Genomic DNA, 15,813 nt, shown 5'->3' with positions numbered 1-15,813 from the left:
ACGGTATGGAGATTCATTCCAGCATTGTCAAATCAGGAATGACTTCTAATTCCTCTGTTGGATGCTCTCTGATCGATATGTATTCAAAGTGTGGAATGATAGAAGAGGCAGAGAAGATACATAGTCGATTGTTTTTAGGAGGCGATGTCTCGGAAGAGCTTGAAAATATACACAATAAGAGACTGCAGGAAATGTGTGTTTCATGGAATTCAATCATTTCCGGATATGTATGGAAGGAACAAAGTGAGGATGCTCAGATGCTTTTTACCCGGATGATGGAGATGGGTTTAACTCCTGACAAATTTACTTATGCAACGGTTCTTGATACCTGTGCGAATCTTGCTTCCTCTGGATTAGGTAAACAGATTCATGCTCAGGTCATCAAGAAAGAATTGCAATCTGATGTGTATATCTGCAGCACCCTCGTTGACATGTACTCGAAATGTGGAGATCTTCATGATTCAAGATTGATGTTTGAGAAGGCACGGAGAAGAGATTTCGTGACCTGGAACGCCATGATTTGCGGGTATGCACATCATGGGAAAGGAGAGGAAGCAATACAACTGTTTGAGAGAATGATAGTAGAAAACATAAAACCGAATCACGTAACTTTCATATCGATACTCCGAGCTTGTGCTCATATGGGTCTAATTGACAAAGGACTAGAGTACTTCTACATGATGAAGAGAGATTATGGTTTGGATCCTCAGCTACCTCATTACTCGAACATGGTAGATATCTTAGGAAAATCCGGAAAAGTCAGGAGAGCATTAGAGCTTATTCGAGAGATGCCATTCGAAGCAGACGATGTTATATGGAGAACCTTGTTAGGAGTCTGCACGATACATAGAAACAATGTAGAGATTGCAGAAGAAGCAACTGCTGCTCTGTTGAGATTGGATCCACAAGACTCTTCAGCTTATACTCTTTATCAAATGTATACGCAGATGCAGGAATGTGGGAAAAGGTTTCAGATTTGAGAAGAAGTATGAGAGGCTTTAAGCTTAAGAAGGAGCCTGGTTGCAGTTGGGTTGAGCTCAAAGATGAGCTTCATGTGTTTCTCGTTGGAGATAAGGCTCATCCTAGATGGGAAGAGATCTATGACGAGCTTGGTTTGGTTTATAGTGAAATGAAACCGTTTGGTGATTCTTCTTTGGAACCTGAGGTTGAAAGAGAAGAACAGAACCAATGGTGCTACTAGTAAATGTGTTTACTCAGGTAAATGATGTGGGTGTATTTACTTGAGTAATTTTTTCTACCATTGATGTGTAACATGTGTTCAATGTAAAGAGTTGTGTAATTATGTTCCAAATAACTATGATATTGACATTTATAAGAGGTTTCAATAAATTACTTTTATTTTTTATTTTTAATCCAAAAATAAATTAAAATCACTACAAGGGTAAACTATATCTGAGAAAAGAACTAATAAGATCACAACAGAAAACGCTCAGTATTATCAAAAATGGGTCACAACGGTCAGTGTTATCAAAAATGGTTAAACAGAAAACACCAGACATAACATAGTTCATCATGAAGAGGCAAATCATCTGTAGACAAAACGTGATCTCTTGTGTAAACATATAGTGATTTGTCTTATGATGCTGAAGAAATATCCTCTGCTGTTGTCTTCTGGCGTTTCAGATCAACCTTGTCTTTGAGGTTATCTTCTTGCTCTGCTTCTTCATCTACTTCTTTAAGTTCTTCATGGTGTTGATTGAGATGACCATTTACGGCTTCATGACCAATCAGCGAAACATGTTTGTTCGTGATTTGGCGACCAGCCCTAAGCTTTGGACCCCAATGCTTCTCTGGATTCGGAAGAAAACGAGCTATTTTCTTCGCCTGCGCCTTGCTCAACGAACCAATGTGACGCGAAAAATCAACCTGATGTGATGGTTCTTTGGACAAAATTATACTTCCGGGCTGTTCAGGCGATTGTGCCTTTATAGGATGATTCTTTACCTACAACAAAACAGGCACCAACCAAGAAAAACCATCAAAAACATTATTAGGTAAAATGATACAAGGTCACAATATGAAAATCATCAACTTAGTTTTACCCAGCAGCGCATAATGTCCCAGATAATCTCCATAGGAGCATCAGTTTTCATGCCGAGCGGATTCACATGAGTCCCCGAGATTCGGTAATTAGCATTAATAACCGCTGATCGAAACATAGCAGCTGATGGTGAAATGCATTTTAGAGTCGCACAAAGATTATGCAGACTCAAAAACAGAGGAACATCTAGCAATTCCTGAAACATAACAAAAAAATCAAAATTTTAACCGGTTCTTCAGAAAACTGAACACACAAAACTGAACATCTAGCAACTTACCTCGGAGACTGTAGTAATTACAGCAGAGATCCTGTCATAAGCAGGATATCTGTCTTTCATGGAATTCACACTGCTTAAAATCGAAGTCACCCATTCTGGATCATGCATTGGAGCAGACCATATTGGTCCACCCATGTTATACTTCTTCCCACAGTGGCTGCATTCCTGCTGCACAACCGGACCAATTGCTGGTAGATACCTCACACTGTTGTTCTACCAAAGCAAAAAAATATGATTCAGTAAAATACGGTCTCAGGATATAAATTCAACGACTTTGGAACTAGTGACCTCAGATAGTTTAAGAGTATCACAAAAAAAGTGGGAACTATGACATACACTATTGTCACACATAGAACCATAACAAGAATCATTGGCTATATTCCAAGTTTCTATCATCTTTGGGAGATGTATTGCAAAAAAATAGAGAATGTGTGAAATTTTGTAGCATATATATACCTTAGGGAGAGATCTTCCGACTGGTTGAAGATGATATGAATCACAGCCAATGCATTGATAGACATAAGAAAGCTTCAATGGAGTCTTCTTCATTGCACTGGCCGAGCTGATGATTTTCATTAAGTATTCATTAAGCTTTGAGGTTTCAGTGAATCAAAAACAAAACAAAAGTATTTTGTAAAATCTGTGTAACTGAGATGTAATGTGTTTTGATAAGACAAGGAAAACTCACGTGTAAACGCGGACAAAAACACGAACATAGAAATCCATTTGCACAGATAGCACCGGAACAATATACCGCTTGTAGCGGTTTGCATGGCTCTACATTCAATCATAACCAAAAGGTAAAAAAGAAACATAAGAAAACAATCTAAACCTGAGAGAATTGGCAGTAAAATGACAGAAAAATGATTATTTGGTAAAAACTGGATTTGGCTAAGATAAACAGACCTCGATGCTGGCAAGAAGGATCCGCATCATGACAATACTTTCCTCTCAATGGGTAAGAACCATATCTGATATATTAAGGATTTAAGGATCAGTTCAGCGAAAAAGGCATCATCGTTGCTTGTTTAAAAGAAAGGTGTGAACGGATAAAATACTAACTTGGAATAGCAAACTTCACCGTTACCACCACATAAAACTGCCATGTCAGTTGCTGTACACATTAGCAATCCACCATCCGTGACCGATTGTATAGCAGAGTCAAGGAAAATAGAAGGTGATCCATATGGATCAAGATCAACCTGACAACATTATTAACCAAAACTTTAACAGAAGCAACTCCTAGCAATATGCAAATGAACACAATAATAATGCTTACCACATCAAATTCTTTAGGGTGGGTAATCATGTGGACACGAGCATCTGTATGATGTGATTCCACCTTTGAAATAGCCACCGAGCCATTGAACTTTATGTTTCTCTGGCAAGCTTCGACTGATGCTATTAAAAGGAAAAAGGAACAACATTAGGTATTGATATAGGAGAACTAACAGGAAAAATATATCTATAAAGGATGAAGTAAAAATTTACCTAGGTCATTGTCCAACGCCACAACCTGACCAATTCCTTCTATCTCACGTGCATATCTTAGAGCCCGTAACCCAGAAGCTGACAAAGCCTGAAGATTGAAGTATGCAATGTTATTTAAGTGCAAAGATCACAACAAGGCACCAAGCTATGAAGCAAGATGGTGAGTAAAAGAATATAGGAGGACCTCAAGCACTTTTGGTGGCTTGGGTTCTCTAGGTGCAAATCCTTCTGTTATCTTGGCAGGATCTTTTGATGCAGAGCTTGGTGGTCCATCATCAGATGCTACTTTGTGTTCACCATTATTCACACCGTTCTCACTAGGAGTATCTTCCTTGGAAGCATCAGAAGAATCCTTGCCGTTCACTTTGGAAGCTGGTCTAGTTCTTTTAGATGGCTTACCCTCATGCTCTTGCTTGCGTTTCGATATAAATTCCCTTAGGACAGCAATAGACATATCTCTATTGTTCACCTAATCATTCAATATAGACAAATAAAGCAAAGAGTTCAGGTTCACTCTTAAACAGGCATACATCATTGCAAAACCATGAATTAACTACACTTACAATAAAACTGACTAACAATCAAATTCCACCAAAATTTGTGGTACTTTGGGTTTCCTCTCACGGACATAAAAATCCAAACTTTAGAACAGTAACTGACAGTTCTGGGAGATTGCTAGATTAAGAAAAAGGTAAACCAATTCTAGTTCCAGAGCAAGGCATCATCAGCTAATTGAATTTGAATCAGTGTTCAGTGTGTCTAACCAAAGCTAAAACATTTAAAAACAGATCAAAGCAGCCAATACAATGGAACAGAAGCACCAATTCAGATAATATATCTCAGCTTAACTTAAGAAACAACAAAAGTTCATAAAAGAAGAGAGATTAAAAAAAAAAAAAAACTGAGCTTTATTGAAGAAGACTTGATTCTTCTTGTGCATAAGAATCTCAGCTTCTCCTTCCTTGATAACAGTATAATCATTCAGATCCGTTTCCATTGCTCAATCTTCTTTAAGTCTCTCTATTCACAATATCGGATTATGTAAACTCAACGACAAATCACAAATACGTATTGAAATAAATAAATAAAAAATTCTATGCGCTTCGTCTTCAGAGACAAAGATGAGATTTTGATTGGAGTTGGAGGAGCCAAAATACTTTACCAACAAGGAGGAGCCAAAATACTGTACCAACAAGGAGGAGCCTAAACTTCAAAGTTGAAACTTACAACTGTATTTGCCTTATTTTCTTTTGTTTTCCTTATATCTGATTTCTAATTACTATCTGATTAAATTTGGACATAACTGATCAAAATAGAAGATAGCGGGTATGAATGTATATACATAAATCAAAAGTCAGGTATTTTGTTTTAGACCAAAAGAAAAAGGGAAGGACCGGTATATAAAAATTACAAAATAATGGCCCATGCAGGTTTCGAACCTGCGACCTTTGCGTGATTAGCACGACGCTCTAACCAACTGAGCTAATGGGCCATTTGCTTATAATTTCCGATTTTCTTGTTATTTATATCTTATGATTTTCTTATGGCTTATTGATTTGAGCATGTTTTGCGTATGTTTTCCGTTATTTCTGCTTAATCGTTGTTACATGTACCATAAACTTGTCCAGATTTAAGAGCTTTATTAAGCGTATATATTATGGTCAAACTTTTTTTTTGTTCAAAAAAATATTATGGTCAAACATGAAAACGAAAAATATGGAATTATTAAATTTAGATACTTTGTCAGAGAATTATTCAGATTAAGCTCATATAAATAAGAGTTCTTTAAAAATAATATATTCTTTAACAAGTTATAAAATGATTGCATTCTTACCTAACATATCTCTAATATCGCAAAGAATAGTTACGAGATTTTGTAGTTTCTTGACAAAAAAGATTATATATTTTGTTTGATATATATGAAAAAATACACATATTAAAAAATTAATATTCAGATTCCATAACCTCTAAAAGAAAATGATGAAGGAAATACTTATTTTAAAGATACATACCTCCATCTCGATGAATTCTATGACCAAAATGCGTTTACGACGGATATAAAAACGTCTGTCCACTGAATATCCACTCGAGTCCCGTCATTCCCAACATGGGATACCACCAATTATCACCGCCTCAAAAGCAAGTAAAAAGTGACCATACTCAGCAGATAAAATCTCATCATTAGATGGGTCATAAATCAAACCGTATGAAAGAAAAAAAACAATTTAAAATTTAAAAGGCTCTAGATTGTAAAGCTATTTTCAATTTTAAATTTTAAATGAACAAACTAGTTTTCCTTAAAAGAAAAAAAAATAGAAAATCCAGATTTTGATAAACAAATTTTTTTGTCAATTTTCAAAGATAGAGCAAAATTGAGTAGTTTTAGTTTTTAAACAAAATTTGAATTCTTTTTTTTTTTCAGTTTTTAACAAGAATAAACTAAAATTTAGAACCTAAAAACAATAAACTAAAATTGAAAAACCACTTTAAATTTTGTAAATATTCATTAGCATAGTTAGTTATTTCCACTTAATGTTTTATTTAATTTAATAATCTCTCAAACAAATGGACTTATTCTCCAACTACCTTGTAGCTAGCACATATACGAATCCTAACCGACACAGGAGCAACTCTGATCCAAGTAGTGGGGAACCATACCTGTGAGAGAGAATCGTCGGACATCGGGATGCTGATAAAAGAAAACAAAAATATACGAGTGACATAACGTATTAAAATCTTATCTATAATTAACTTTGAAAATTTTTGTAATTAATATTAAAGTCAATGCATTAAAAGTACAACTTTCCAAAAAATATTTTTGAGCAAAAACTACTGCAAAAATACTATTATAGATATCTCTAATATCGCAAAGAATAATTTTGAGATTTTGTAATTTAAAAAAATATATATTTTGTTTAATATATATAAATACCATATCAACTAAATAATTATTTTTTCTAAAGCATAATCTTCCCTTAAAGTTTAGTAATTTATGACATAATTTTATTTTACAAGCAATGAATCATATAACAATTCTAAACTATATTAGTATTAAGTTAATGAAAGATATGAATATATACTATTGTTTGTAATATACAACATATATATATATATAATATAATTGGAATATTCCATTATTTTATGATATGGATCAAATTTAGAATTAGTTGAAACGAAATTCCTATTTAAGTTTATAAATATTTTAAACAATTTTATGAAAACAATAAAGAGAATCAAAAAATTAAAGGTGAATATTAAGCATATTCCTTAGTCATTCTAATCAATATTAAAGGTATTAATACAAAAGCATTTATTAAGAGTATATTTTATAAGTTAGTTTAAGTAAATGATTAATTCGATTCTTAAATTTGGAAGTTAGTTAGATGAATCAATAACCTGATTGTTATTAGCACGACGCCCTTACCAATTGAGCTTAATGAGCCCTTTACAAATGTTAATTTCTGCTTTTTGAATTTAAATTAAGCTTGTTAGATGTTGTTACGTATACAAGTAAAATAAAAAATTAACTAACTATGTCAAATTCCATCTCTTTCCATTGTCATAAAACTCATCAACACAGATGTTGATTTCATTCCTTTTTAAGTGGTGGTCGCATAAAACAAAACAAAAAAACTAGACAGAGTGCTATATAATTACTTGCTTGAATGAATTTCAATAGATAATGTTCAAATAAGTTTACGAAATAAATATGTTAGGTATAAGGTTTCTCTGCTTATAAGGCATACTATGTACAGTGGCAACATGTTTCTTCTACATTGGAGATATCAAAACCATGTGAACGTGATAGATGTCATGTTTTCTTCTATTGAAATTTTCCCAAATAGTCATTAATTTGCTCTTTGCATTCGTGTGTAGCGCTTTCTGGGCTCATCAAACAAATCATAAATAATCTATACTTGGAGAAGTGTTTAAATCCATCCCTAGATGAGACTACAGACTTTGGTGTCGATCTTCTCGCCCAAGATTTAGATAAGGAAGAACTATTAATCCAAAATTTGTAATTAACAAGAATAGAATAGTAGTAATAATTACTACGGGTAAAATAATATATACCAAACAAATCAGAAGGGTGTAAAAAAAATACTTTGTATACAGAGGGACAAGACACTGTTAGAAAAGGTGACTCTCTTTCTCTCTCTTCGGGCCACAAAAGTCTAAGCTTACTTACTTATCAATCATACTTCGACACGTGTCCGTCAACTTGTTGCGTTATTTCACCCTAGATTTTCCCAGTTACTTACTTAGTTACTTTGTAACGTCTTTTTGCTGTCTGTAAAAAACAAGAGGTGTACGGACGTTTTCCTACGTCACCTGAGCTGAAGATAAAAGATCTTTGCTGGTAGATTCGTTGTCCAAAGGAAAAAAATTAAGATTTCTTAAATCTAGCTACTACCAGTACCAATATATATAATACTAGTAGACAAATGCATGATTACTTAATTTATCAAGTGTTTACAATTGCATATATACATGTGTAATAATAAATCGTCATGCGCTATTAGAAAAAAACCACACTCTCATAGTTTCATGGTTCATTAAATTTTATTATAGTCCAAAACAATTTCATCGAACTATGAAATTTTAGTACGTAATTAAATTTTGTTTTTTGTTCAACAGTAATTAAAAATTAAACGAGAATAAATTCTAATTTTAACTTATGAATCAGATATTACCTTAATTTGACCCCAAAAAAAAAAACGTATATATTACCTTTCTTGGTTTCACCTACAACACTTAAAACTCTTGCAAGCAATGGCCCATATAATAATATATTGGAGAACAAAATTAAATATATATTCTAAGTAACATAAAGAATAATCAACAAACGAACCCCAACTTAAGTAAAACTATGTATGCATGTCCATGTGGTGTGTATCTCCCATATATATGCATGTTGTTCTCTTCAATATACATGTAGTAGACAAAATCACACGGATTCACGGACATATCCAGCTAAATTAATTAATAAGAGGGTTAAATTTTCTCAAACATAAAAAATAAGAACAAAACTTCAACGTACGTTGTACAAAAGACAGAAAGGCAAGCAAATAGAAAGGCGACACGTACATATTATCCATTTTAAGGTAGGAGAAGCTTTTCTGCGGCCTGTGAAGTAGAAAATGATGATAGCTGCTTTCGTTTCTTTTTTAGATACTCTCACCCAACCCAACTGTGTTCCCCAATCTCTCTCTCACTCACGCGCTTTGCTTGAGATATTACCCCACATCACTAGCTTGGAGACATTGTACTACATTCAAAAAAGTAGCCATTCAGATTGCAAACTTATAGACATTTAAGTACATATCACACGATTGATAGAAAACAAAAAAATGAAGAAGCAGTTTTTTGTTGACAATTTTATAAAAAATTCGAGCCTTATTGGATGGAACTATACTAACGCTCGTAATGAATGAGTTTTCTGACTTTATAAAAAGCTTTATATATACACTACTATTATACTTTTAAGTTTATTACTTTATTTATTAGTATGGAATAAAACAGAGAAAATATTCACTACAGGATATTATTAGTTGTGAAGGTTGTAGACGGTATCATTCTATTTTGATTCAACCACATTTTAGTGAAAATAAAACAAAGTTAATTAGTAGAAAATTATAATATGAGATCGATGTTTCAATTTTTGTTTGATGAAGTTGGGGAATGTATGTGTATACCTAAAAGAGTCGAAACATTGTATCTACTTATCTAGATATACGTAGACATGAAATATGTAATCAGAAAAACTTTTTTCCCCCAAAACTTCATACTACTTTCTTATTTAGTATATATACGGCTATACGCAACTCTTTTGCAAACACAATGACGTCTGTGTGACACGCGCAATGGGAGAGAGGGTTTGAGAATGTGTTTTTTTTTTTACTTTGTTTTGTAATATACGGAGGTGAGAGAAAGAGTAAAGAAGTAGAGAAAAAGAGAGAGAGAGAGATAGTGTGAATGGAACACACCAAACCCTAATGATCTCTCACCCTCACAATTTTTTCTTATCTTTATAGCTTTTTTATAGATTCACAAAAACTTTTCTTCAGATTCACAACCTCATCACACACACAACAACCCTTATAAAAAAAAGAAAAGATCTAAAGAAAATAAACAAGAGCCCTAATATATCAAATCAAAAACCAAACCAGAGAAAGCTAAAGTTTCCTCTTTTTTTATTTTCCGATCCTCTATACATATTCCTGATCTTCTTTTCTTGTTCTTGAAAAAAAAAAAAACTAGGGTTTACTTACTTATCCAAAAGATACGATCTTTTCCCCCCAGAAAAAGTCATGTTTGTGTGTGTCTGTATATAGATAAAACATTGCATACCCTTATTAGGTTACACATATATATATATATATCATCTATAAAAAAAGAAGAAAATTAGAATTTTGTTTTTTTTTGGGGTGGGGAAATTAAGTTAAAAGATGGGAAGAGGAAGAGTAGAGCTGAAGAGGATAGAGAACAAAATCAACAGACAAGTGACGTTTGCTAAGCGTAGGAACGGTCTGTTGAAAAAAGCTTATGAGCTTTCTGTACTCTGCGATGCTGAGGTCTCTCTCATCGTTTTCTCCAACCGTGGCAAGCTCTACGAGTTCTGCAGCACCTCCAAGTACTTCTCTTTCTTTCTATACATAAGCATTTGTTAGATCTGTGCATAGATCTTTACTTTTTTTAGTGATCTTGTGAATTGTGATGTGGGTTTAATTTATCTTTCTTGATTTTGTTGTTAAATTATATATCAAGGTTTTGTTTGGTTCTTGATTGCTTTTTAACATTTTTTAAAATTAGTTTCTAAATCTGATCTCTTAGGTTTTGATTATAGAAGGATATGTATAGTTCAGTTTATATTAATTGGATTTCGAGATCAGATCTCTTCTTATGTCAAATTGCAATCTGTATATATGTAGATTCTGCAATCTGTATATATGTAGATTCGAAATTTATAGCTAGGAGCTATAGGTAAGTGTCATATATAATTAATGATGAATAAGTTAATACTCATTGGCTAGCTCTACACAGATATATATGTGATTAGGACTTATAAAAGCAAATTAAAGATTCACAGTCTTCTATAGAAAAATAAAAAGATCCAACGTAGAATAATTTGTGGTTACATGCATTAACCAGTCTGAACCTCATGCAGCCATTTAAGCACCACACATGAATTGTAATCTGTATCTCATCAAAAGATCTTCTTAATTTGTTACAATTTTTGTATATATTTAATAGTTTTTTATTCTTATAATTCCTGACATCAAATTAATTGTTTCTTCTATTTCTCCTAATTTGTGGTTTGATCTTTCATCAGCATGCTTAAGACACTGGAAAGGTACCAGAAGTGCAGTTATGGCTCAATTGAAGTCAACAACAAACCTGCCAAAGAACTTGAGGTTCAATCTTTTATCCTTCCTGATTGACTAATTTTGTTTGATATATAACAAAAGCAAATCAAAAATTTTCTCAAAGATTCCAAAATATTTAAGCTTTCCAACATTTATGGCATCTTTCAGAACAGCTACAGAGAGTATTTGAAGCTGAAAGGTAGATATGAAAGTCTGCAGCGTCAGCAGAGGTACATACATAAATTAGATTGTATGCTCATTTAAATTCTAAACAGCATGTATATATTGATGTAAGTGTATACGTGTTGCTGCAGAAATCTTCTTGGAGAGGACCTTGGACCTCTGAATTCAAAGGAGCTAGAGCAGCTTGAGCGTCAACTAGACGGCTCTCTGAAGCAAGTTCGCTGTATCAAGGTGATTAAATATTTCCATATTGTATATATACTGAAAGATTCACACACAACACTGGTCTCTCTATGTTTTTGATGTGTGAGTATATATATCTGAAAATGCTTCTTTTTTCTTTTTCTTTCTCAGACGCAGTATATGCTTGACCAGCTATCTGATCTTCTAGGTAAAGAGCATATCTTGCTTGAAGCCAACAGAGCTTTGTCAATGAAGGTATATGGTGCATCTCTCTCTCTACTCAATTCACGGTTATATATCTTCAAGTACTGCTACATATGCCTCTTTTGGATTACTTCTGTGACATGGTCTCAAGAAAGTTTGTGTTTTGTTTAGCTGGAAGATATGATCGGCGTGAGACATCACAATATAGGAGGAGCATGGGAAGCCGGTGATCAACACAATGTTGCCTATGGGCACCATCAGGCTCATTCTCAGGGACTATACCAATCTCTTGAATGTGATCCCACTTTGCAAATCGGGTAAACCAAACAAATTCTCTTGTCTTTAGACATCAACTTAAATGATAAACAGTTAACAACAGTCTGGTTAAGCCCAACATTGTCTTTGTTTCAAATATATTTAGTTAAAACTCATGTTGTTGAGTCTAACGTTTCAGCACTTTGATGTCCGAAGGAGGGAATATCAAACTTTCAGACTTGAAAAGTGGGTTTCTATTGTAAATTCCTAAACTATGTTGTTGTGGTGATGAAAACAGGTATGGCCATCCAGTGTGTTCAGAGCAAATGGCTGTAACGACGCAAGGTCAGTCCCAACCAGGAAACGGCTACATCCCTGGCTGGATGCTATGAGTGATACTTCTTCTCCCAGTAAAGATCTGAAGCAAGTACTGGTGGGGTCTTGGCGTGAGGTCTTAGATCTTATGCATATGAATAAGAATGAATAGTTATGAATTTTGTGTTTATGTATGCACAACAAGACTTTGATTTGTAGACATAAGTGGCTATAGCTGTGATACCCTTCCATATTTCTCTTCTGTTTCAGACGTCAGGAGATGTTTGTGCCTTTTGTAACCTTTGCTTATATATGTATGGATTGTAATGTGTGAACTGCTAAGAATGACCATGTCTCATCTGTTTACTTATCCTGTCTTTGTCTTGACACGGTTAAATGCAATCGACATAGCTTACGACAGAGGGTAATAAACTCTCAAGTTAACATTGAGATTCAGCACTCGAAAATGCCACCAAACTGGTTTTATGACTAATTCGAAAGTGTAGAGAACATATAATTACAACATGTGGATCTTCTTACAGAGACAGGACAGGATGAGTTGTCCTGAAAGGTACAATGGTACAGAGTTCTGCTGAAGAATGGACTTTCTGGTTTACTACATATATTTCAATATATCAAAGATACAGAATGAATTGTAATAACTTCCACCAGTACCAAATTGTTCGAGAGTTTGGGGTTTGTGCTTTTTAATATACTTCTTCCCCATTAGTAAAGTCTCCGTCAAGTAACTGCTCCCTGAAACACATCAAGCCACAATTGTTTAGCTTTGCTTAGCTTAACTTGGATTTCCTCAAATTTTTAAAGTTTACGAGGTAACAGAGAAGATTTTCCAAAACTTTCAACCTGAGTCTTTCGCAGAGGCGGGCTAAAGCTTCGGAACCCATTCTGAATGCAACATCTTGAATCTTTGAAGCATTTGAGAGGTTCACACTATCTGCTAATTGAAATTCACACAACTCCTTCAACGAGAATGCATCGGTTAAAACAGCTGAGTGACCACCTCCTGCTGCTAGCTTCCTCACTTGTCCTACACACCTGAATGCAAAACCATACTTCCCGTCAATCTAACTGAAAAAAACCACAATGTTTGCATCACAAACTGTTTTATTTCTTTGCTTTGTATACCAGTCTACAGGCGATGGGTACCAAGCATATGACGATTTCTCATTTGCTGCTTGGCCATAGCTATTATAACCCCATCCGCAAATCTGTCCCTCTCTCATATAAACGAGAGTGTGAGAATGTCCACAAGCAACAAGCCGGACATCAGTTGGGATGACTAAAACGGGGACATTTCGTAGAAGCATTTCGCTTCCATTAGAGACGTTAAACAAGAAACCAGATTGAGGACCAAGTCCTAGCTGTCCTGCTTGGCCACCACCCCAAGCATAAAGTGCCCCTTCCAAAGATAAAGCACAAGTGTGTACACCACCACAAGCAACTTCTTTCATGGACACACCATCAAGACCAGCGACTCTCCTTGGTATTAACTCCTTATCCCCGGATTGAAGAGAAACATACCCAAGTTGACCCATGCTTCCTAATCCCCAAGTGTAACTGCAACGAAAGAGATAAGCAGTGGACATTGAATGAGATAACCAAAATAAATTAAGCGAAAGGGAAGGAGACTTGCATAGTCAGGAATCCATTTGCTTCCTCAAGCATTCCCATCTGTTAGGATGTGATGAGATCAATATCTCCATCAGAAGGATTTCCTTTCCCCAGGCCCTTGCAGAGAGAATTAGCTTCCATGCCATGTGAATAACCACAAAGTATTCAAGAAAAGGGAAATAGATAACTTACACCTCGCCTGTATCAGCTACAGCAGCAGTATGGTATTCCCCACATGAAACTTGCATAATCTTCACAAGCTCGGGTGCTTCATCAAGGAACCTCGCAAAAGCAGTTATCACACGAGGTGCTTGTAGTCCTTCACAAGTGACTCCTCTACCAAGTTGGCCTTGTTCATTATAGCCTTATAATTTCCATGGAACACAGAAACCTCAAAATCACAAAAAATTACCAAACAAACAAGTTATATAAAGCATAACAAGATCTCAAAGCATTCTTACCCCAAGCTTGAAGAAGCCCTTCCTCTGATAAGGCCACAACATGAGCTGTCCCACATGATACTTGGCGGATAGCCTATAAAATATGTGCATATACCAAATCACTGTCGACACTAATATATTTCTATCATGGATATAGGTTTTTAGTACATACCGTTGTAGCAGGGAATGCCCCCGAAAACAAGCGTGGTAAATTTGATCCCTATCATGAAAAATTTGAGAGATCATTTTGAAAAACACATGAAGTAGCAAATCCAGTCACAATAATGGAACCTGCTATACCTGGTTTTGTCCCCAAACCCAGAGTCTACTAGTGGAAAGAGTACCGTCATTTTCACGGGGTTCTCCTATAGCTGCCGTGCAAAAAGCTCCACAGGACACAAATTTCACAAATTCTGATTGTAGCTGCTTCACCTTCTTTGGATGTTTCCTCCCAACCTCGGTTCCATCCCCAAGCTGACCGTATTCATTAGCACCTGAAACGAGGGCATAAAAATGTAAGAAACATCCTGATGTGTAACCACAAGATCCAAGCAAGCAACTGACTAGTAACTACTTAGATTGCTTTCTATCAAGCAGAAAGAAAAGAAATTTACACATCGTAAGAAGAAAGAAAGCACAATAAAGCAGATTCAAGTTTTATAGAGATAGAGAGACAGACCCCAAGTAAAGAGAGATCCATCAGATGCAACGGCAGCTGTATGTTCACGACCACAAGATATATCGAGCCAACGAGAATTGGCACCAGCGGGGCAACCAAAAAGGTCAGGAGGAAGCTGTTTAGGGAAACGCAAAAGCTTCTCTTGACCATTCCTACCAGTTTGTCCGCTTTGATTGTAACCCCAAACGTAAATTGCGCTCTTTGTTGGGATACTCACAGGTGGAGCTACTTCACCAATGATTTCTCCAATATCCATCTTTGAGAGACTCCCCCTTTGAGAAGAATCATACCAAAAGAAAAAAATTGTTATCTTTCGTAAAGACCCCAAATTTATCAAAGAACGATCAAAACTCTGTTTTTACAGAAACGAGCAGATGCGATCACGAATCAGGCAAGTTTTTCAATACCTAACCCATTCTTAGAGCTAAATCATGAATAACTAAGATGACACCACACGCAAATGCAAAACTCAATCCAGAGAGAATCTGAAACCTTACCTTAAATATCAAATGTTACAAATTGGATGAATCGAAAATTCTGAAACTTGTTGTTGGTGTTTGGGGCGTAGTTGAAATGTTGAATTAATGTGTAAGAAGAAACAGAGGAGAAGAGAGGAGCAATGAGGGTCGTTCTCGTTCGTTCATTTGCTCCCAGGAGCTCGGGGACCGAGTCGGGAGAGAAATTTCTGATATTAACACCAGAAGTCCTTCACGTTATGGTATATT

General features: G+C 35.1%; 2 protein-coding genes, 1 non-coding gene and 2 pseudogenes across 3 annotated transcripts; 2 read left to right on the top strand and 3 right to left on the bottom strand.

Moving 5' to 3' along the window:
- The window catches only part of LOC104751961, a 4,955-nt pseudogene extending 3,589 nt beyond the window's left edge, over nt 1-1,366 (top strand).
- On the bottom strand, nt 1,430-5,104 carry LOC104751100 (annotated as a pseudogene).
- On the bottom strand, nt 5,249-5,322 carry TRNAI-AAU. Its single transcript has one exon. It is a non-coding gene; the product is annotated as a tRNA-Ile (tRNA).
- LOC104750231 (developmental protein SEPALLATA 2-like) lies at nt 9,782-12,707 on the top strand. The gene is made up of 7 exons (XM_010472317.2): nt 9,782-10,464; nt 11,164-11,245; nt 11,366-11,427; nt 11,512-11,611; nt 11,735-11,818; nt 11,939-12,084; nt 12,321-12,707. The coding sequence occupies exons 1-7, from the start codon at nt 10,280-10,282 to the stop codon at nt 12,412-12,414; spliced, it is 753 nt and encodes a 250-aa protein (XP_010470619.1). The 5' UTR covers nt 9,782-10,279; the 3' UTR covers nt 12,415-12,707.
- On the bottom strand, nt 12,805-15,756 carry LOC104749370 (ultraviolet-B receptor UVR8). Its single transcript, XM_010471314.2, has 9 exons — nt 15,586-15,756; nt 15,089-15,360; nt 14,710-14,903; nt 14,582-14,629; nt 14,431-14,503; nt 14,162-14,333; nt 13,484-13,915; nt 13,202-13,393; nt 12,805-13,093 (listed from the first exon to the last, which is right to left on the bottom strand). The coding sequence occupies exons 2-9, from the start codon at nt 15,342-15,344 to the stop codon at nt 13,045-13,047; spliced, it is 1,416 nt and encodes a 471-aa protein (XP_010469616.1). The 5' UTR covers nt 15,345-15,360; nt 15,586-15,756; the 3' UTR covers nt 12,805-13,044.

Source organism: Camelina sativa, chromosome 1 (assembly GCF_000633955.1).
Source record: "Camelina sativa cultivar DH55 chromosome 1, Cs, whole genome shotgun sequence".
Lineage (NCBI taxonomy): Eukaryota > Viridiplantae > Streptophyta > Magnoliopsida > Brassicales > Brassicaceae > Camelina > Camelina sativa.
This window is presented reverse-complemented; position numbering and strand designations above follow the sequence as displayed.